The sequence below is a fragment of the Mastigoproctus giganteus genome, chromosome 14 (genome assembly GCF_048544385.1).
Source record: "Mastigoproctus giganteus isolate SK-2022 chromosome 14, ASM4854438v1, whole genome shotgun sequence".
Lineage (NCBI taxonomy): Eukaryota > Metazoa > Arthropoda > Arachnida > Uropygi > Thelyphonidae > Mastigoproctus > Mastigoproctus giganteus.
In genome coordinates, this window is record NC_143588.1 from 28,012,791 (window position 1) to 28,035,882 (window position 23,092).

At 36.4% G+C, this 23,092-nt stretch overlaps 1 protein-coding gene across 1 annotated transcript in view; it reads right to left on the reverse strand.

Annotated features, from left to right (window-relative positions):
• The window catches only part of LOC150075035 (tensin-2-like), a 737,845-nt gene that overhangs the window by 12,604 nt on the left and 702,149 nt on the right, over window positions 1-23,092 (reverse strand). Inside the window, exon 27 of the mRNA XM_090389056.1 lies at window positions 22,729-22,815. Coding sequence (XP_090245182.1) covers window positions 22,729-22,815 — 87 coding nt within the window. The remainder of the gene's footprint in view (window positions 1-22,728; window positions 22,816-23,092) is intronic.

Sequence of the window (23,092 nt, forward strand, 5' to 3'; positions counted from 1 at the left end):
CATTTGGTTCATCTTGAGCTTCATCATTTGGTTCATCTTGAGCTTCATCATTTGGTTCATCTTGAGACTCATTTCATCTTCATTTGGTTCATCTTGAGCTTCGTCAGCATTTTCTTCTATCACTATTGCTGCCTGCAAGTCAATAAGTTCTTCGTTAGATAATTCCTTCTGTTCTTCTTCTATTAACTCCTCCATATCTTTGGCATCAACCTCCAGTTGAAGTAGCTCTGCAACCTTTATAGTCTTATCTGTAACCTCTTCATATGATTCATCTTTTTCAAATCCTTTGAAGCCTTTTACGTGCCATGAGCATATTTTCTTCCATATGCCATTTAAACAACTTTTAGTGATTTTTGCCCAGGCCATATTAATTTTTAAGATGGCATGGTAAATATTGTAAGGTTTCTAAAAGTCTCAACATAAAATTTTTCTCATGTCTACTGCAGACAATGCCTGAGCAAATGTTGTGCTTTTAAATTCGAAATAACACCCTGATCCATAATTTGGATGAGTAAAGTCGTGTTTGGTGGTAGAAATATGACTCTCACATTCGAATTGAAATCATTTAAATGCATAGGATGTCCAGAGGAATTATCTAATAGAAGAAAAATCTGGAAAGGAATGTCATTGTCTTTACAATATTTTTCAATCTTCGGAATGAAGCAGCATTTAAACCAATCCTCAAAGAGAGATATTGTTATTCATGCTCTCTGGTTTTATCGGTGCACGGGTACAGGGTGGTTTTATTGTTGCCCTTAAATGCACGAGGATTTCCAGAATGGTACACAAGCAGTGGTTTTAATCTGCAATCTCCTGCCGCATTAGCCCCAACAAGAGTGTGGCCCTATTTTTTGATGCCTTGAAACCTGGCTATGTCTTTTCCTCTTTGGCAAGGTATGTTCGATCCAGCATTTTTTTCCAATACAAAGCAGTCTCGTCAACATTAAAAATTTGCTGCGTTGAATAGTGGCCTCATCAATAATTTTTTCCAACACATCGCCATACTTATCCTTAATATCAGTGTAAATACTTGTTGCTTTTGTTTGAATGGTCATTAGACTCAGGGGCATTCACTTCTGAATCTGATTTTCCATCCATATTATTAACAGCCATTCCATCTTCGATATAGCACCTGAACGCCATTTTGTGATCACTGTTGATCTTAAGTCCGTTAATCCTTTGACATGTTCTTTTATACACACACTGTCCTCTGAAATAGTATTCACTTTTGAAGCAGTGAGACCTAATTCCCTTGCAATACATTACAAACTTTGGCCTGCTTCGTACTTCTTAATCATTTTCATCTTCATTTCTAAATCAATTTTGTTTCGTTTCCTGCCACTACCATAACTTGCACTTTCCGTTGCTCCCTTTCCCTTCGTCATTGTAATACGTAAATAGAATGAAGAGAAGTTTCTGAAAACCTATTTTTATATGATTGAAGATTTCACTAAAGGGTAACACATTTCACTATAATAACATAAAAACCCACACAATTCCAGTTATTGGGATTATTGGAAATGCAGGAAGAACTAGTTTACTACCCATTTATAATTATATGCCCTAATAGAAAAGCCCAATAAACAGGAAAGTGCAAATTGTTTTATGGTTGTGACGTCCAGAAATGTGCTTTAGAAAAATGTCACAAAGGCTTTCAAAATTGATTCTTATAACAGAACATATGATAATGATGAAAGTGTAGTGCAATTTACATTATAAAAATGACCTTTCAGAGATATAAATAGCTTTGTTATATAGCGAAAATTAACAAAACACAATGTGTTATTGGGTTCACATTATGATATTTTCATGATACCTCCATTTATTCCTATGGGATGCAAAATACATTTCAACTGGCTGGAAAAAACTTACGTAAATTCGATTACTCCGTAAGTTGAGTATTACATAAGTCAGGGAGTTCCTGTATATGATATCAAAATTATTCTTTGCATCCAGTTCCTTTGTGACTACATCATAGTAGCCAATCAAATTGATCAGACAAGACTTCCCGTTAATAAACCCATGCTAGATCCGAGCTATAACTGAAGTCTTGTCTAGATGATCCTGCATTGCTTCTTTAACCAGTGCCTCCATTAATTTCCCTTGAACAGAAGTTCAACTAACAGGTCTGTAATTACCTGTGGCCTCTTTAATCCTCCTTTGTGGACTGGGGTCAAATTTGCACATCTCTAGTGAATGGGTACCTCCCCTGAGTCCAAGGAAGCTCTCGTAATTATGGCTAAGGGTTTGCTTACTTCCTTTGTTACCTCCTTTAATATAAATGGATAGATTCCATCTATCCCAGATGCCTTTCTTATGTTTAACTTCAACAATTTCTCCTCCACTTTACTCTCAGTTATTACAAGATTATCTAGCTTACTGCCAGAGTTTAATACACCTCTGGCATTCCAATCCCTGAATAACTCCTCAGGTGAAAATGTAGATGCAAAATATTCATTTAGTTTGTTAGCTACCCGAGCAGGATCCTCAAAAGTTGAACCATGCAAGAAACCAAGCTTATGCAGCATCAGCCAAAAAAAAAAAAAAAAAAACCCCTCTCTCATTTCACCCCTCCATTCATTCCAAATACCTGTCCAGCCTAGTCTTAAATTTATTTAGGATATCAACTTCCACAACAAATGATGGAAGTGTGTTTCACAATTCAACTACCCACTGGCTAAATGCAAACTTCTGCACATCTATCCTACATCTGTCTTTCCCTCAATTAGAATTTATGCCTTCTCAGGAGATTATTCTGAGCAAGAGGTAGAATCTCATCAGCATTGAGCATGCTCGAACCATTCAAGGCTTAATATACCTCGATCAGATCGACTCCCAGGAGCCTAGTCTCCAGACACTATAATTTGTAAAATTTAAGCCTTTCTTTGTAAGAGCAACCCTTCATTCCCTTCACTAATTTTGTTGCCCTTCTCTGTACTCGTTCCAACAGCTCTACATGCTTCTTGAAATGAAGCCTCCAGAAGTGTATACAGTACTCAAGGTGTGGCCTGACCATTGCCTTATACAAGTGAATAATCACCTCCTTATCCCTGTTGGCGCATTATAGCCTTAGTAGCTAATGCGCAAATAAAACCAAAACCAAATCCTTATCCCTGCTAGAAACATTCCTGTATATCATTGACAATACACCATGAGCTACTCCTGCAGCCCGTCTGCACTGCTCAGAGAAATTCAATCTGCCTGAACAATTACCCCCAGGTCCTTTTCATTCTCTACTACTACTGTCAGTGTAGTACCATAGAATTGATACGTTTCTCTGGGGTTGCTGTTTCCCCATATGTAGTACTTTACATTTGTCAATGTTAAACTTCATTTGCCACCTCTCAGCCCATCTGCTCAACCTTTCCCGATCCTGTTGCAGCAGCATAGCATCAGTAGTGTTATTAACAACCCTGCCAACCTTTGTATCGTCTGCAAACTTGGACATTAAGCTTGATATACCATCTTCAATATCATTTATAAATACAGAAAACAATAATGAACCCAACACTGAATCATGAGGGACTCCACTAATAACTCCATTGATTACCACTCTCTGTCTTCTTTCCCCAACCATCCCTTTATTCATGGCAGCAATTTGCCTCCAATGCCACACTGCTCCAATTTGCACAGCAGTCTTCTGTGTGCTACAGTATCAAAAGCTTTTCTAAGATCCAAATTTATAATATAAAAGTTATTCCCTGCATCCAGTCCTTCTGTGACTGCATCATAGTATCCAATCAAATTGGTCAGGAAAGATTTTCCCTTAACAAAACCATGCTGTGTCCGAGCTATAACTGAAGTCTTGTCTAGATGATCCTGCAGTGCTTCTTTAATCAGTGCCTCCATTAATTTTCCTGGAACAGAAGTTAAACTCCCAGGTCTATAACTACTTGTGTCAGCCTTTGATCCTCCTTTGTGAATTGGGGTCACATTGCACATCTCCAGTCTATGGGTACCTCCCCTGAGTCCAAGGAAGCTCTCATAATTATGGCTAAGAGTTTGTTTACTTTCTTTGCTGTCTCCTTTAATATAACTGGATAGATCCCATCCACCCCAGGTACCTTTCTTGTGTTTATCTTCAACAAATTCTCCTCCACTCCTCCACACCTCCACAACTGAGAGTAACTCAGTTATTACAAGATTATCTAGCTTACTGCCAGAGTTGAATACACCTCTGGCATTCCGTTCGCTGAATAACTCCTCATGTGTGAACGTTGATGCAAAATATTGATTTAGTTTGTTGGCTATCTAAACAGTATCATCAACAGTTGAACCATCGATATCAAGTGGTCCAATCTGATTCATCCCCTTCCTTCTAGAGTTTACATAAGTAAAGAACTCTTTGCTGTTTTTCTTTGCATCCTTTGCCAAAGATTTCTCATAATCTGCCTTCACCTGCCTAACCTCCTTTGTAACTTGGTTACAGACAAGCTTATATTCTATCCTAGGCTTCTGTGTCACATGTTAATTTATATGTATCCCATGCATTTTTCTTCTCTGCCATATGTCTCATTAGTTCATCTGACATCCATTTAGGCCTAAACGTTGAACAATATTTCTTAGTTGGTATGTAAAGCCTAGTAGCTTCCATGGTAAGTTCTTTGAATGCTTCCCATTTTGAATTTGCTGTTGGTAACATCCTACCTTATAGAATTTAAATACTGTCTCAGACCACTGCAGTCGCCTTTGCGAAAGCAAAAACCCTTCCATTTACCCCTGATGATAGTTACCTCTTTGAGTAAATCCCACTTCAGCACATGTGATCACTGCTACCTAGTGGTTCCTTTATCTGCAGATTTTTAATGCATGAAGAATCCCTACTGATAATTAGATCAAGAGTATTACTCCCTCAAGTTGCCTCCCGAACATGCTGATGTAGAAAGCAATCATCCAATAAATCCCCAAAAGCCTTGCTAGTGGGTGAGTGACCAACCCACAAATTCCAGCCAATATTTGGGTAATTATAATCCCCCATTATAAGACTCTCTGATTTATTGCCCCAATCTATTTCCCTGTCCAGTTTCTTATTATACTCATCAGAGTCATTAGGCCTATAACACACTCCTATTCTCTTTGATCTCCCAATGCTTATGTCACATCAAAGTGACCTGACACTGCACTGTCCAGTGATGTCGACTGGTTTCACTTCCTTGGATTTTATGTGTTTCTTAACTAATAGCATAACCCCTCCTCCCTTCCTATCCTGTCTATCTTTCCCAAATTCCAGTTCTGCATTCCTTATATCTGCGTGACACCATGTCTCTGACATCCCACCAATATCTGCCACTGATGTTTTGAGCAATACCTCAAATTCATGAACATGATATAAACATGACACAATTGCACCAACTAGAGTGCGCTCTAGTTTCGGAAAAGAACAGTTGGTGGATTTTTGTCTGCTGTAAAGGGATAAGTATTTTTAATTTTTACCGTATTCTTCGTTAATTAACATACTACACTGTGTTTTGCAGAAATATGAAATAGGTTTAGTAGCGTTTGTTAGCTTCTTATTTTGAATTTAACTAGTGATTTTTGGACGTTACAACTCCCAGTGTTGGCATCTATATTGTTGAACTAGTCGCCATATTGTAGTCGATAAGAAATAGCGTAATGTACAGTACATATAGCTCGAACTGATAGCGTAAGGTATAAAGTAAAACTAGATAGCATAATACAAAACACTCAATTAGGAATCTGTTAGTTTATTATAGTATTATAAATTTATCAAAAATATTATTAATCTTATTAAATTTCATTGTTAATTAAATTGTATTTAAATGAAAATCATGACCCAGACTAATGCTGCGAAGCAAAGATCAGACTAGTGGGAGTGCTGTGACTCGAGAGAGAAATAAATAGGGCAATTCTCCACACATCACAATCTCAAAAAATGTGCGAAATATTTGCCAACCTTTCTAAAACACCACATGGTCTAGCCAAGGAGGATGCCTTTGTGTGCATTAGATGTCTAGAGTGTCAAGAAATTAGGTGCAAACTTAGCGTTCTGATCGGCATCTGTGAGAGCTTGAAATGTAGGGTTAATGCCCTCGAAGAAATAAATATGAGGGGGCCCATCAAGCTCTCAGCTTGATGGGCCCCTCATATTAATCATCTTACACAGGAATGAGCATGATGCATGCACAGGAGTGAACCCAGCTCAAACACTGAACTCACTCCTGTGCATCATGCAACACAGAGGCAATCTCCAAGGCAGAATGCGCTGGTCCCAAAGGAACTAGTTATAGTTGGTGACTCTACTGTCAGGGAGACAGGGAATATACTATGCAAGAAGGATAGGTGGAACAGCACCAGGGTATGTCTGCCAGGGGCAAAAGTTGTTGACGTTGTGGAGCAGATATCATCTTTTAAGGGTACAAAAGGTGATATTGTTGTACATGTTGGAATTAATGACATTAAGAGTAAGAGATCTGCAGATTTACTCAACAAGTACAGGTCAATGTTGAAAAAAAGTCGCGAATTAGGGTTGAATGTGAAAGTGTCTGCAATTCTGCCCAGACACGATAGGAGGGAGTATATGATGAAAGCCTTGTTGATCATTTTGGCCCTGGAGAAATTGCGCAATTCTCAAGGGGTAGAATTTTTTTCAGCCTGGTCTGTGCTTGTTGACAGGAGAGAGTGCTTCTACAGGAATGGAATACACTTAAATATTTGCTGATGCTATTGAGGCAGTGTTAGTTGGGTCAGAAAACTGCTAGCTTGGGGAGATATACAGACTAAAAGGTTAACAGTGGCTGCAGGCAAGGCAAAAGTGATTCTTGCACTGCTTCTATTAGAATGAGCAGCAGCCTAGAAATCAAGGCAATGAAGATTTCCAGGACTGCTGTGAGTCATAGTGGGCTGTGTTAGGGTAACTAAGAGTAGAAACAGGTGCATGTATACTTGCATGTACACGAATGTTAGGGAGCTCCTCTGTAGCCAGGTGGGAAGGAGCAGCAGTGTGTAGCACACGCTTCTTGATTAGACCGGGGTTCAAGCCCGTTACCACCAAATACGGAGTATGCGGAAAGGTTAGGAATGACCACCGCACATTCACGGAGCAATATGGCCTTAGTTGCTAATGCTCCTAAAAACCAAATAACAAACAAACAAACACCAGTGCTAGGAGTATAGTTAATAAATTTGAGGAGCTTGAAGTGCTAGTCAAGACATCAAAGGGAGATATTGTTGGGATATCAGAGACGAGGTGTCACACAGACATAAGTAGTGCAGAATTGGAATTTGGGGAGTACAATGTGTACAGAAGGACACACTGGAGAGGAAGGGAGGAGGGGTTAGGCTGTTAGTTAAGAAACACACAAAATCTAAGGAAGTGCATCCGATTGATGTTGGTTTACAATGCAATGTTGAGGCTGTTTGGTGTGATATAAGCACTGGTAAAGGAAAAATGAAAGTAGGTGTGTGTTAAGGCCTAAAGAATCTGATGAGTATAATGAGCAATTGTGAAGAGAAATAGAGTGGGTCAATAAATCAGAAGGTCTTATAATGGGGGATTTTAACCTTCTAGATATCGAGTGAAATTTGTGGGTTAGTCACTCGCACACTAGCAAGACTTTTGCGGATTTATTGGATGACTCTTTTCTATAGCAACATGTTCGAGAGGCAACCAGCGGTTGTACTATTCTTGATCTGATTATCAGCAGTGATTCTTCATGCATTAAGAATTTGTAAATGAAATAACCACTGGGTGACAGAGATCACAATGTACTGATGCAGGATTTACTTAAAGATGTAACTACCATCAATGCTAAAGGGATGGGCTATTTCATTAAGGTGACTACAGGGGTCTCAGACAGTTTTTAAATTCTATACAGTGGGATCAACTGATAATGTTACCAACATTGAATTCTAAATGGGAAGCCTTCAGGGACTTAATCTTGGAGGCTACTAGGCTTTTCATTCCAACTAAGAAATACTGTTCATGGTTTAGGCCTAAATGGATGTCAGATGAACTAATGAGGATTGTGGCAGAGAAGAAATATGTATGGGATGCATATAAAGTATCAGGTGACACAGAAGCCTATGATAGATATAAACTAGACTGTAATCAAGTCACAAAGAAGGCTAGGCAGGCAAAGGCAAATTACGAGAAATCCTTGACAAAGGATGCAAAGAAAAACAGCAAAGAGTTCTTTACTTATAAACTCCAGAAGGAAAGGGATGAATAAGATTGGACCATTAACATAGATGGGTCGACTATTAACGATCATGCTCAGGTAGCTGATAAGCTGAATGAGTATTTTGCATCTACATTCACAAATGAGGAGTTATTCAATGAGGGGAGTACCAGAACTTTATCAAACTAACAGGGGACTAAATGATATTGTAATAACAGAGAGTAAATTGGAGGATAAATTGTTGAAGTTAAACATAAGAAAGTCACCTGGGGTTGATGGGATCTATCCAGTTATATTAAAGGAGGCAGCAAAGGAAGTAAGCAAACCCTTAGCCATAATGATGAGAAGTTCCTTGGACTCAGGGAAGGTCCTCATGGACTGGAGGTGTGCAAATGTATCACCAATTCACAGAGGGGGTTCAAAAGGCGACACAAAAAATCTAAAGAAATCTATAGACCTGTTAGTTTAACTTGTGTTCCAGAGAAAATAATGTAATTACTGGTTAAAGAAGCATTGCAGGATCATCTAGACAAAACTGCAGTAATAGATAAGACAGCATGGGTTTGTTAAAGGGAGGTCTTGTCTGACCAATTTGATTGGATACTATGATGTGGTTACAAAGGAACTGAATAGCAAAAATAATTCTGATATCATATACTTCGATTTCAGGAAAGCTTTTGATACTGTTGCTCATGGAAGACTGCTGTACAAATTGGAGAGGTGGCATTAAGGGTAAGTTGCTACAATGGATAAAGGGATGGTTGAGTGGGAGACAACAGAGTGGTAATCAATGAACACTGCTCTTCGTGTACAAATGTTATTAGTGGAGTTCCCCATGGCTCAGTGTTGGGCCTATTGTTGTTTTGTATATTTATCAATGATATTGATGAACGTATATCAGGTTTAATGTCCAAGTTTGCAGATGATACAAAGGTTGGTAGGGTTGTTGACAGTAAGGACAGTATGCCACTCCAACTGGATCAAGATAAGTTGGGCCAATGGGCTGAGAAGTGGCAACTGAAGTTTAATATTGACAAATGCAAAATACTGCATATTGGTCACAGTAACCGAAGAGAAATATACCAACTGTGTAGTACTACACTCAGGGAAGTGAAAAGTGAAAAAGACCTGGCGGTAATTGTGCAGTCAAATATGAAGTTCGCTGACAGTGAAGACATGCTGCCAGGCAGATCATGGAGTCTTGACAATGATATATAAAAATTTTGCTAGCAGGGAGGACAGGGATGTGATTATACCATTATAAAAAGCAATGGTCAGGCCACACCTAGAGTACTGTTTACAGTTCTGGAGGCCTTATTTTAGGAAGGATGTAGGTTTGCTAGAATGAGTACAAAGAAGGGCCACAAGATTGGTGTGGGGAACAGAGGGGTTCTCTTATGAAGAAAGGCTTAAATTCTGCAAATTGCAGTGCCTGGAGAGTAGGCACCTGCGAGGTGATCTGATTGAGGTGTATAAGGCCTTGAATGGGTTGATCAAGCTGAATCTGATGGGATTCTACCTCTTGCTGAGATTAAGAACCTGAGGGGCACAGATTCAAACTGAAGAAAGACAGTTGTAGAATAGATGTGTATAAATTTGCCTTTAATCAGCGGATATTTGATTGGTGAACAGACTTCCATCTTTAGTTGTGGAAGTTTACAGCGTAAATAAATAAATTAAAGCTGGGCTGGACAGATATTTGGAACAAATGGAACAAATGAAATGGGAGGTTTTTTTTTTGTTTGTTTTGGCTGATGCTGCATAAAACTTGCTTTCTTGCATTGTATGCCTCTACTAATGCTTATGCTAATGCTAACTTATATGTCTGCAACTTTTCCTGCAGTCTGACACTTTAGCCTCGAATTTTTATAACATAAAAGAGAATTAATAATAATTAATAATAAATATATGCATTTAATTATTATAATATTTTTATTTTAATCTATATTTATTGTACAGAAAAACCTTACTCTATCAGCCTATATGGTGGTAAGGCCTGTTCATTAAATCCAGTTATCTTTTAAACTCAAAAGAATAGGGTCACAGAAACTGTTAGATTATTACAAAATAGTGTTGTACTATGAAAAAAATTACATTAAATATTTTGGTACTGTATTTTACTACGATTATACACTTATTGTGTAAAAGTATAGTAAAAGAGAATGGAATTTTGCTAGCTGCCAACTTTTTTTTTTTTTTTTTCCCAAAATTTTTTGAATTCTGCTTAGTTTTTTTTTTATTGAAGAAGATACGATAATGTCTGATACAGCTGTATGGGAAGTGGCAGTAGTTTTTCTGCATTGTGTCAATAGTCATCCTTTTATAGTCTGGTGTTCCTACTTATGGGTTTGTTAGGTGATCTTGAACTTCAGGTAATGTCCAAACATATATTAATAATCAACAAGCTGTTTTGACAATGATGACATTTTTCTGTGTACTCATCCTCAGTGGTATTTTTTAATAATTGTGACTGACAAGGAAGGTGGCCTTTCCTAATTTATTGACAGTTACATTACCAACCAGATTTAGTATCTTGTTGGTAATGTAGGTAGTTACATCATTAATTGGTTACATCATTAATTGGTTGGATTTTGTTGAATGTAACTCCTGTCTAACTGGACCTGAGTGGAGTAGCTGTCCCAATTTGCTTTGTTGAACTTCCAGGTGGATCGTTGATTGAGAGTTGGAACTATCTATGTTTGTAATGAGCAAATTATTGGAAACTGATCACTGTTTAAAGGATTGTTTATCACTGACCATGTCCTACTTGAAAAAATTAATGGTGAGCAGAGATTTATAAGTTTATTGCAGAGGTAGATCCTGTGAGTAGGTGAATATAGGCGGGGGATCCAGAGTTTAGTTTAGTTAGGTTATTATTATTTATGAATTATTCGATCAATTTATAATAGTGAATTAATCCATAAAATTAAATCCAAAGAATTCTATAAGAATAAGTATAAGCAATCAGGTGACAGTTGATATTATGAAATATTCGGCCAACTCCACAAAGAAGTGAAAATGCTCATATTAAAATCTTACAACAGAGTCAGTTCAGGATAGTCTACTTACTCATAGAGATATTAAACCATTCTAGAATTTCATGAAGCGCAAGAATACAACCAGTAGAAAGTTACAACTCAGATGGATTTCTCTTATCGGACAAACTCAGTATCGCTCAAGAGTTTGCCAAACATTTTTCCAGAATTCAAACCAATGATACATTGAGACCTACCTCATTTCCTGACTTCGCATCTGTTAAAAATGATATCCTAATCGACCTCTTTATCACAGATGAAGATTTAAAGTCAGAATTAAAAAGCATGAAAAATGACTACACTAGAAGTCCAAATGACATTCCTGGCTTATTTTGGAAAAAGATTATCACTACCTTAAAACCTCTCATACTTCAGTTTGTCTCTCAGGCTGGAGAAGTATCCTAAGCACTTTAAGCAGGCCAATATAGTTCCAATTTTCAAAAAAGATGAAAAAAATGATAACTGATTACAGACCCATATCCTCACAAAACAGCCTGGCTAAACTCTTCAACACAACAGTACACGAACATCTCTTTGAATTCTTCAGGCTTTCCATTGACCAGAATCAACATGGTTTCTGCAGTGGTTACAAATTTGCCTTTCTGGCAATACACCTCTGAAGTTCTTGATAACCAACTTCAAAGTTGATGCAATTTACACAGATATATCTAAGGTATTTGATAAAGTCCTGCAACAATTTCTGGAAAAAGTTAAGCTATATGGTATCCGTGACTCTTTGCTCTCATGGCTACGGAGCTATAATATGCATCCTTCCTTGAGCGTTATCATCAATCAATTGAACTCGGACCATTTCACACCATTAAGCAGAGTACATCAAGGCTCCCCCCCCAGGTCCTCTACTTTTCATTGTGCTCATAAATGATCTTCCTTCTTTCATTGGCACCACCAATGTTCAAATTGCTCTCTATGCAGATAATCTTAAGTTCTACTCCACAGTGAAGGAGATAACAAATTTTCAACAGCTTCAATGCACCCTCAACAAATTCTCTCTGTGGCTATCTTTGAATGGCTTGCCTGCTAATCCCTCGAACTGCAAAGATCTCCACAACTAACAAATATGGAGTACACTCTTAACTCTGTGATCAACGAAAGGTGTGAACAAGTTAACAACTTGGGGATTCTCTTCTCCAGCAATACTAAATTTGATGCTCGTGTCCTTAAAATCACCAGCAAAGCATTCAAAATACTGGGATTTATTAAATGAAACACCTATAGGTTCAAAAACTACAGATATGCTGTCATTCTTTATAAAACTATAGTTCTCCCAATCCTTGAATTCAGCTAACCCATCTGGAATCCTCACATGAAGACTTTAATTACCAAAATTGACACAGTCCAAAAAATTTTGTCCATTACCTTACATTCCATAAACCTCTATTTTATCACTCATTATACTATGAATCACTGTGCAATTACTTTCATCTGAGGACTCAGTACACTAGAAAAGTTATGGCTGACATCACCCTTCTACCCAAAGTAATCCACTGGAACTTATGAAGCATCTGATATCCTTAGCAAAATCAACTTCAATTCTCCTTGTAGGCAAGTCAAAAATCCTAGACTGCTTCGCCTTGACTCTGCTACCACTGACTTTATAAAGCAAGTCCACTGAACAAAATCAGCAAATGACTCTCTCACTGACATTTTTGACAACTCCCAAACACTGATGAACTCCATCCACAAGTTTGCCTCTTCTCTTGACCTGCAAAATGACTAGCTGTCATCTAATTATTATTATTTGTTCTATCATTTTCCTATTCTCTAATTAATTTATTTATTATTTGTTTTACCAGTAACTTAACTTAATGCATACCTCTTTTGTACATATGATTTTAATATTTGAATCTCTATTAATGTTTATCTTACTGTTGGATCTTTTATTATTTTTATCAATTGTGTTCATTCTGCTCTCAGATACACTGTTATTGACTACCTGTTGTGTATCTTGTTATTAATAAAAATAAAAAAAAATAAATTTGCCTCTTGTGTCCATCGTAGGATAAAAAAAATAAAAAAAATAAATTTGCCTCTTGTGTCCATCGTAGGCAATCCCCATAATGGATGGTGGCCATTGAAGTCACCAAAAAGGCAGATTGCAGATGGGAGTTGCATAATAAGATTATCATGTTTTGTATTGGAAAATGGTGAGAAAGTGGAATATATATAGAAGCTAGAGTTATTGATATACTGATTGAAATATGTGCTGCCACAGCTTCTAGATAACTGAATATGCCTGGAGGACATATTTGATTTCACAAGCATAGCTACTCCTCCATGAGCAGGAGACTCTGAGATCCTGTCTTTTCTATAAATTGTATAATTTGTAAATTTGGGTGAAACTTGTGATGATAAGAAAGTATCCTGAAGAATACTCCTATTGGACTGAACTGAAATAGAAAATCTCTTAAGTCATCAGAATTGCTGCTTAGTCCTCTGCAGTTCTGTTGTTAGAGGATGCAACAACTAAACCTAAATAATTAGACATTATTTAGGTTTAGTTGTTGCAGATTGATCTGACTGTTTTTTCGAATTGGGGCATTTCATCTATCTTGTTTTATTTTATCTTTTTTCTAGAAAAAGGGATGTCCAGAATCCATGGTGTCATTTGCATGGAGTTCTAAAATGGGCTCCTCATTATCTAAAAACTCATCTACAATGAAACTTCTCCTAACGAACACCTCTCGTTAACGGACATCTCTTACAACGGACATTTTCAAATTCCCCAAATCACCTCCATTGGTTTTAACGTGTTTTCAGCTTCTGTCTAGCGGACATTCTCTGTAATGGATGCGGACAGGCAATCTGCACTGTTTCGTTTAGATTAACACTTAATTTGATCTCCCCATAACGACAGCAGGCGAGCTCATGGCCCTTTTTCTAGGAATTTTTCTTCCACGTATTGCCTCAATCGTGTGTTTATTTTCTATTTCCGATTCTCTGAATTTTATCAAGGTTTACGTCGTGGTTCTAAACCCTTTTTCAAGAATTTTAAGGCACGTGTAAAACTTCTGATGAATTCAGTGTGTGCAGGGAAGGGGGGATATGGTCGGCCTTTCGTCTTTTCCGTTTCAATTTTCAGTTTTGTTCAGTGTCGTGTGAAGTGCACAATGTCTTCTCGTAAACATTTAACTTTAAAAGATAAAGTCGAACTCATTAATGCATATGATCGGCAAAAAAATAGTGTTCGCAATGTCGCTGCAAAATTCAAAATCGGGAAGACGCAGGTAAGCGACATCCTAAAGAAAAAAAATGAACTACTCAAACAATTTTGGCAACACGGAAATGATCAGGTTCAAAAATCATTCCCGAAAACTGTTGGACTTCAAATTGACAATGTTACATATGAGTGGTTTTGTCGCGAACGTGCTAAAAAAATTCCCATTAATGGGCCTATTATTAGGGAAAAGGCTTTGGAGGTTGCGAAATCTATGGGAGTAAATGAGTTCAAATCTTCTGTGGGATGGCTAGACAAGTTCAAAACTCGGCATAAAATTTCTTGGAAAACCGTAAGTGGTGAAGGTGGATCTGTTGATACTGGGGTTGTAACAGAGTGGACTGTCAAATTGGAAGATTTATGTCGTGATTTTGAAGCTAAGGATATTCACAACTGTGACGAAACAGGGTTGTTTTTTAAAGCTCTTCCTGAAAAAACACAATGAGTCTAAAAAACGAAAAGTGCCAGGGCGGAAAAATTTCTAAGGAACGCTTGACTGTACTATTGTGTACAAATATGCTGGGAGACTTTGAACAATCTCTTGTTATAGGAAAACCACAAAATCCTCATTGTTTCAAGGGCATAAAGTTGAATCTTTTGAATATTGACTGGAAGTCTAATAAAAAAGCGTGGATGACACGAGATATCATGAGCAAATGGATAAGTCGCTTTAACCAAAACACGATTCGTCAAAACAGAAAAATTATTCTTTTCATGGATAATTCTACATCTCACCCGCACATTGAATTGTCCAACATTCAAATCGTTTTTCTGCCATCAAACACATCTGCAGAGTGTCAGCCCTTGGATAAAGGAATAATAAAACATTTTAAACTTCACTACAGAAAACGTGTTTTAAGACATCTCATTGCAAACATGAACGATGTAACATGTGCGAGTGACCTTGCAAAGAAAATCAGCATCCTAGATGCGATTCAATGGATTTCCTTTTCAGTAAATGCAATTAGAAAACAAACTGTCATGAACTGTTTTGTAAAGTCTGGCTTCTCAAACGCAAAAATTGAAGTTGTGAACAGCAATGTGGAGCACCAAGAAGAACAAGAACTTTAACATCTATTGATAATGTACAATACTTCCGCTACAAGTGACCCTGGCTACAAAGATATAGACTCGAACCTCACTGCAGAAGATGGTGCTCTAGATATCAACGACATTATCATCGATATTTTTCAAGAAGTTCCTCATGAGGATGAAGAAATGGAAGGAGGTCATTCTGTCGAAGAACATATTAACGACGAACCACCGATGAAAATAGAAGAAACGCTCATACAAATCAATCGTTTAAAAATGTTTTTCGCTGCTGAAGAAGATATTGAAGGACTTTCGATGGTTTCTTCACTCCAAACAAATGTTGAAAACAAAATTATCAGCCGGAAGAAGGTGCAGAAGAAAATAAGTGATTACTGTATGTATTTTTCTTAAGATAAAGTCATAATATGCATAGCACAATTGTATGTATATTATTTACAAAAATATTGTGCAAAATCTGTATATATTTTAATTTAATTTTACATTAAACGTTTAACGATTTTTCTTTTTCTTTTTTTTTTTTTCTCCCTCAGACTTCTTGTTAGCGGACACCTCTCTAACGGACACATTTTCGTTCCCCATGGCTGTCCGTTAAAGGGAAGTTTCACTGTATTTCCATACTGGTGGGAGATTCCATTTTTTTAAAGTCTGAGTCAGATTTTAATTGTTCTTTGTAAACTGTGACTGATTGAGTAATAACAAGGAATGATGGATTGGGGTATTTGTAGCTTCGCTAATTTTATTTGGAGGATTCACTTTTTTAGTGGTTATAAGTGTAGATTTCAACCAGTTTGCTAGTTAGGCAGAACTGATACATCAATTTGTGCTACTGTAGAGAAAAAGTTTAAGAGTGTGAGCTGCATAGGAACAGCTACTAGGCATGCTCAACATAACTTGCATAGGTGCTTCAGGAGATGTGACTGTTTTTTCTATTTTGTATTTTTGAATTTATTTTCCTGTTATCCATAGTTCACAAATTTTGGAAAAGGCTGGATGGCTTCTTTTGCAATTTGGACAAACAGGAATTCTGACTGATTCATCCCCTTCCGTCTAGAGTTTACATAAGTAAAGAACTCTTTGCTGTTTTTCTTTGCATCATTTGCCAAGAATTTCTTGTAATCTGCCTTCGACTACCTAACCCGACTTTGTGACTTGGTTACAGACCAGCTTATATCTATCAGAGGCTTCTGTGTCACCTGTTATTTTATATGTATCCCATGCATTTTTCTTCTCTGTCACATATCTAATTCACCTGACATCCATTTAGGCCTAAACCCTGAACAACATTTCTTAGTTGGTAATTAATTCTTAATTACCAAGATTAATTCTTTGAATGCTTCCCATTTTGAATTTGCTGTTGGTAACATTATCAGTTGGACCCACTGTATAGAATTTAAATACTGTCTCAGACCACCATAGTCAACTATACGAAAGAAAAAACCCTTCCCTTACCCTTGATGGCAGTTACCTCTTTGAGTAAATCCCATTTCAGCACACTGTGATCACTGACACTTAGTGGTTCCTTTATCTACAGATTCTTAAGAATGAAGAATAAACTACTGATAATCAGATCAAGAGTATTATTCCCTCTAGTTGCCTCCTGAACTATAGAAAACAATCATCCAATAAATCCACAAAAGCCTTGCTAGTGTGTGAGTGACCAACCCACAGATTCCAGTCAATCTTTGGGAAATTAAAATCCCCCACTATAAGACACACTGATTTACTGGCCCATTCTATTACTCTGCACAATTGCTCATTATACTCATCAGAGTCATTAGGCCTATAACACACTCCTATTCTCAATTTTGATCTCCCAATGCTTATGTCACACCAAACAGACTCAACATTGCATTGTCCACCAACATCAATTGGATGCATTTCCTTAGATTTTATGTGTTTCTTAACTAACAGCATAACCCCTCCTCCCTTCCTATCCTTTCTGTACACATTGTACTCTACAAATTCCAATTGTGCACTGCTCATGTCTGTGTGACACGTCTCTGATATCCCAACAATATCTGCCTTTGATATCTTGACTAGCACTTCAAGCTCATCGAATTTATTAACTATACTCCTAGCATTAGTGTACATGCAAGTATACATGCACCAGTTCCTACTCTTAGTTACCCTAATATAGCCCATGTATTTACTTGTTCCACTATGACTCCCCATTGCCTTGCTTTCCAGGCTGCTGCTCAATTGCATTTCAATAGAAGCAGTGCAAGAATCACTTTCACCTCTGCCAGTGGCTACTGTTAATCTATTAGTCCATGTATCCCCCAAGCTAGCAGTTTTCCGACCCACCTAACTCTGCGTGATAGCATCAGCAAATATTCTTGCACCCTTTATATTTAAATGTATCCCATCCCTGTAGAAGCAGTCTCTCCTGTTAACAAGCACAGACCAGGCTGAGAAAAATTCTACCCCCTTGAGTCTTGCACAATCTCTCCAGGACCGAACTGATCGACAAGGCTCTCATCATATACTCCCTCCTATTGTGTCTGGGCAGTATTACAGACACTTTCAAATTCAACCTTAACTCTTTTTTTCAGCATTGACTTGTACTTGTTAAGTAATTCTGCTGGTTTCCTACTCTTAATATCATTAGTGCCAATGCGTACAACAATATCACCCTTTGTGCCCTTAAAAGATGATATCTATTCTACAACATCATCAACCTTTGCTCCTGGAAGACATATTAAGTTGATGGTTTAAATAAATTCAAGGAAGAACTGGACAAACGTTTGGAGTGAATAGATAGGTAAAATGGGATTTTTTTTTTTGGCTGATCCTGTATAAGCTTCTTTTCTTGCATCATATGCCTCTACTAATCCTAATCTATTCAAGAAAAGGAATTTGTTGGTAAAAAGGGAATTCATTTAAAAAGAGAATATACAGAGCTTTGCTAATGTCACAGCAGAAGCATTAAGGATTCAATGAAACTGCTAAGTGGAGAAAGGAGTTTGTAATATGGGCAAGAAAGCACTTTCACCTTTTGTCAAGACAAGTCACAATTTTTTTTCAATTGACCATATACACAGAAAGAGGCAATGAAATAGGTGCTTGGATCACTGACCAATGTAAGTTACAGAGAAAAGTATGAAGTATCCCTTAAGTATAAGGGATATGTCAAGGTAGCAAAAGCTTTTATAAAATGAATTTGAACTTCTGGTCAGGACAACCAACACTGATATGGTAGAGTTAACTGAGACATGGAACCAACCCAAAATTTAAGACTTTCATCATTACTTTATCTGTTCTGAGCACCTTGGTGAATGCAGTGTGTCCAGAGGAGATAAGGAAGGTTCAGGTGTGCTTCTTACTAAAAGTGGCTTGAAAGTGACCAAATCATGTTCCTGGAGATGATGAATGTGTGTGGTGTGAGATGTTCACATAAATTCAAATTGAGGAAAGACAGTTCTAGGATAGATGTGTGGAAGTTTGCCTTTAGCCGGCTTGGGGTTGATTGCTGAAGAAACTTCCATCTGTCCTTGTAGAAGTTGATAGCTTCAACAGATTCAAGGCAGAACTAGACAAACATTTGGAGCGAGTGGATGGGTGAAATGAGAAGGGTGTGTGTGTTTTTTTTTTTTTTTTTTTTTTGGCTGATGCTATATAAGCTTGCTTTTTTGCATCATGCGGCTTTACTAATACAGGATGAAATGAAACACTCATTCCATCCTGTGAACACAAAGTATTGAAAAGTTTCCGTTTAACTTAAGAGGAAGAAATCTGTCTTCACGTATTTTGTATTTAGTTGTTCTTTCTACTATGAGTAAATTTGACATAATTTTTTCCTATACTGATGGTTGTGTAACAGGTGATAGTTTTGGAGTTGGGTTGGGGCCTCTACAGTGATTTTGGGTTATTAAGTTGGTGCCGTAGCTAACATTATGGAACACATTAAAATGTAGTTTATTAAATTCATTGTATTTTCATTAACTTATGTGATAGACTAGGAGAGTTGGATAAGAAGCCTTCCTATAAAGAGATCAAGGTAATGCCTGTATTTTTACTAAAAAAAAAATATATATATATATATATCTCTTGGGCAACATAATCACATTCATGTTATATCTGAAACTCCATTATAGAGAGCTGCAGTATATTGAAGTTGCACTGATATACTGCACTTTTTTCACTGTCTCTCATTTCTAGAGAGCAAAAATACAGTGAGAAAGGGAGACTTCAAACCAGTCCATAAACAACATACAAAAAGGACTGACACCGAGAAAGCAATCAGTATCTTGAGCAGACAAAATATCCAATAGACATACAAATGCACATTTCAAGGAAGAAAAATGTTTCACTGCTGTGAATTTACAAAGTTGAAATTCTTGAGATACAATTTGGTTGGGAGTTTTACTTGGTTGTATTGCATCACTATATTTTTATGATGTATTGCATCTTTACTTATATAAACTCAAGAAGGAAGGGAATGAATCAGATTTGTCCACTTGATATTGAAGGTTCAACTGTCGATGATCCTGCTCAGGTAGCTGACAAACTGAAGGAGTATTTTACATCTACATTCACAAAAGCCAGAAGCTCATCAAACTCTAAAAGGGAGCTATATGATTTTGTAATACTGACAGTAACAACAAAGCAGGGATTAAAAATTGTTCAAGGTGAACATAAGAAAGGCATCTTGGGTGGATAGAATCTATCCTGTTATATTAAAGGAGGCATCATAGAAAGTAAGCAAACCCTTAGCCATAATTATAAGAGCATCCTTGGAATCAGGGGAGGTCTCAAGGGCTGGAGATGTGCAACTGTATCCCCAATTCACAAAGAAGGATCAAAGGGTGACATGGGTAATTAGTTTATCTATTAGTTTAACTTCTATTCCAGGCAAAATAATGGAGTCACTAGTTAAATAGGCATTGCAGGATTATCTAGACAAGACTGCAGTTATAGTTCAGACACAGCATGGATTTGTTAAGGGAAAGTATTGTCACACCAATTTGATCGATACTATGATGTGGTAACAAAGGAACTGAATTCAAAAAATATTTTTAATATCATAAATTTGGATTTTAGGAAAGCTTTTGACCCTGTTGCACATGGACGATTACAGTAAAAATTGGAGCAGTATGGTATTAAGGGCAGATAAAAAGATTGTTGAGAGTAAGAGAGAGCAAGAGAGAAGGGGTAATCGATGGATACTGCTCTTGATTAATGTGCTAACTCAGCTGCCCACATCAACGCCAGAGCTTGCACTTGGTCATCACACAACACAGCGGCAACCCCCAAGGCAGAATGTGCTGGTCCCACAGGAACTAGTAGTTTTTGGTGACTCTATTGTCAGGGAAACGGGGAACATGCTTTGTAAAAAGGATAGGTGGAACAGGACCAGGGTATGTCTGCTAGGGGCAAAGGTTCATGACGTTGTAGAGCAGATATCATCTTTTAAGGGCACAAAAGGTGATAATGATAACTGTTTTTTCAACAGTGACCTAACAAGTACAGGTCACTGTTGAAAAAAAGCTGTGAATTAGGGTTGAATTTGAAAGTGTCTGCAATTCTGCCCAGACACGGGGAGTATATGATGAGAGGAAGGAGGGAGTATATGATGAGAGCCTTGTCGATCAATTCAGCCCTGGAAAGACTGTGCAAGGCTCAAGGGGTAGAATTTTTTCAGCCCGGTCTGTACTTGTTAACAGAAGGGACTGTTAACAAGTTAAAAATATATATATATTTTTTTTATTTCTTTCATGTTATTCCATAAATAATGGTAATTTTTTGAATTGCCAAACTTGTTTTTTTTATATGCATATTATGCACAATTATATGGATTATTTTAATTCTAATTTGTATTTGTAAAATAATAAGAGAAGTTTACCTCAATATAATATGTAGAACACTTCCGTATGATACTCTCCAGCAATTAAAATGAAAAAAATCGCAAATCTTACATTACAGTTAAAAATAAAAAATAATTAGAAATCATTAGAATAATTATAACACAATTAAAAAATTAAAAAACAATTGAACACAATTAGAAATCAAATGAAAACAGTTAAAAATCAATCTAATGCAATTAAAAATCAATCTAACGCAATTAAAAATTAAATTAATTAAAAGAATTTAACAAAAATATTGCAAAAAACGAGGAAGGAAAATCGTTTTTTGCAATTTTTTTCATTAAATTTCTTTTAATTGAGGAAGGAAAATCGTTTTTTGCAATTTTTTTCATTAAATTTCTTTTAATTAATTTAATTTTTAATTGCATTAGATTGATTTTTAATTGTGTTCATTTGATTTCTAATTGTGTCCAATTGTTTTTTAATTTTTTAATTGTGTTCAATTGAGTTTTAATTATTGTTTATTTTTTACTGTAATGTAAGATTTGCGATTTTTTCATTTTAATTGCTGCAGAGTATCATACGGAAGTGTTATACATATTATACTGAGGTAAACTTCTCTTATTATTTTACAAATACAAATTAGAATTAAAATAATCCATATAATTGTGCATAATATGCATATAAATAAAACAAGTTTGGCAATTCAAAAAATTACCATTATTTATGGAATAACATGAAAGAAATAAAAAAAAATATATATATATATATATATATTACTATATAATATCGGTGTAGATACACCATAGTTTACCCATAAATTTGAACTATGTATGTAGTGTAAAAGGCATCGTTTTAATAGTATCTCATATTGTGGGTACCTTCATAATGAGATAGCTGGTATTGCACTACCTCAAATAAATAATGCTTCTCTAGTAGAGAATACTGTTATTTATTTTCAGTGGATACCACCACTCAGACAATCGTTTCAAAGTTTTTTGGCTTCATCATCAGTGAGTGGGCAAGTGCCCTGGTACCTGCCCACTCACTGATACCATCACAGTTGCGAAGTTACTCCCACAATAAGATAGATGCCAAATGGTGTATAATTATGGGCTTAGGCAATTAACTATATAATATCGGTGTAGATACACCATAGTTTACTCATAAATACCAGCTATCTCATTGTGAAAACACCCACAATATGAGATACTATTAAAACTATGCCTTTTACACTACATAAGTAGTTCAAATTTATGGGTAAATACATCATAGTTTACACCGATATTATATAGTTAATTTCCTAAACCCAAAAGAAATTATGGCTTGTGCATTTCATCTTCTAATATATACATCACAATTAATTTTGTCCTAACCAATATTTTTACACATACACCCTTATATAAAGTTACAATGCTATTGCAGAATTTCATTAACTTACTTTCACTTGACTAAATGCTTACCGTCTTCTCTGGAAATATTTGGTTTATACCAGTACTTTGATGTGTCCTTGACAAACACTGGATGGTGAAGAATAACTTCAACTGAATCTGATCAATAAAAAAAAAAAAAATAATAATAATAAAAATAATAATTTAAATCTTAATCAATTTTCTTAAAAACCAAAGTAAAATTTTAATAACTAATTCAACTCTCCCATTTAATTAAATGAAACAAATGTTAAAACTGAAACTCTTCAGCTATGAAGGAGGGGTGCAAACCAAATGGTGAGTTGGAATAACTGACAATGGCAGACAATGGAAAGGACAATAATAATAATAATAAACAAAAAACAGGTATACAAAAATAACATACTTATAGATAACA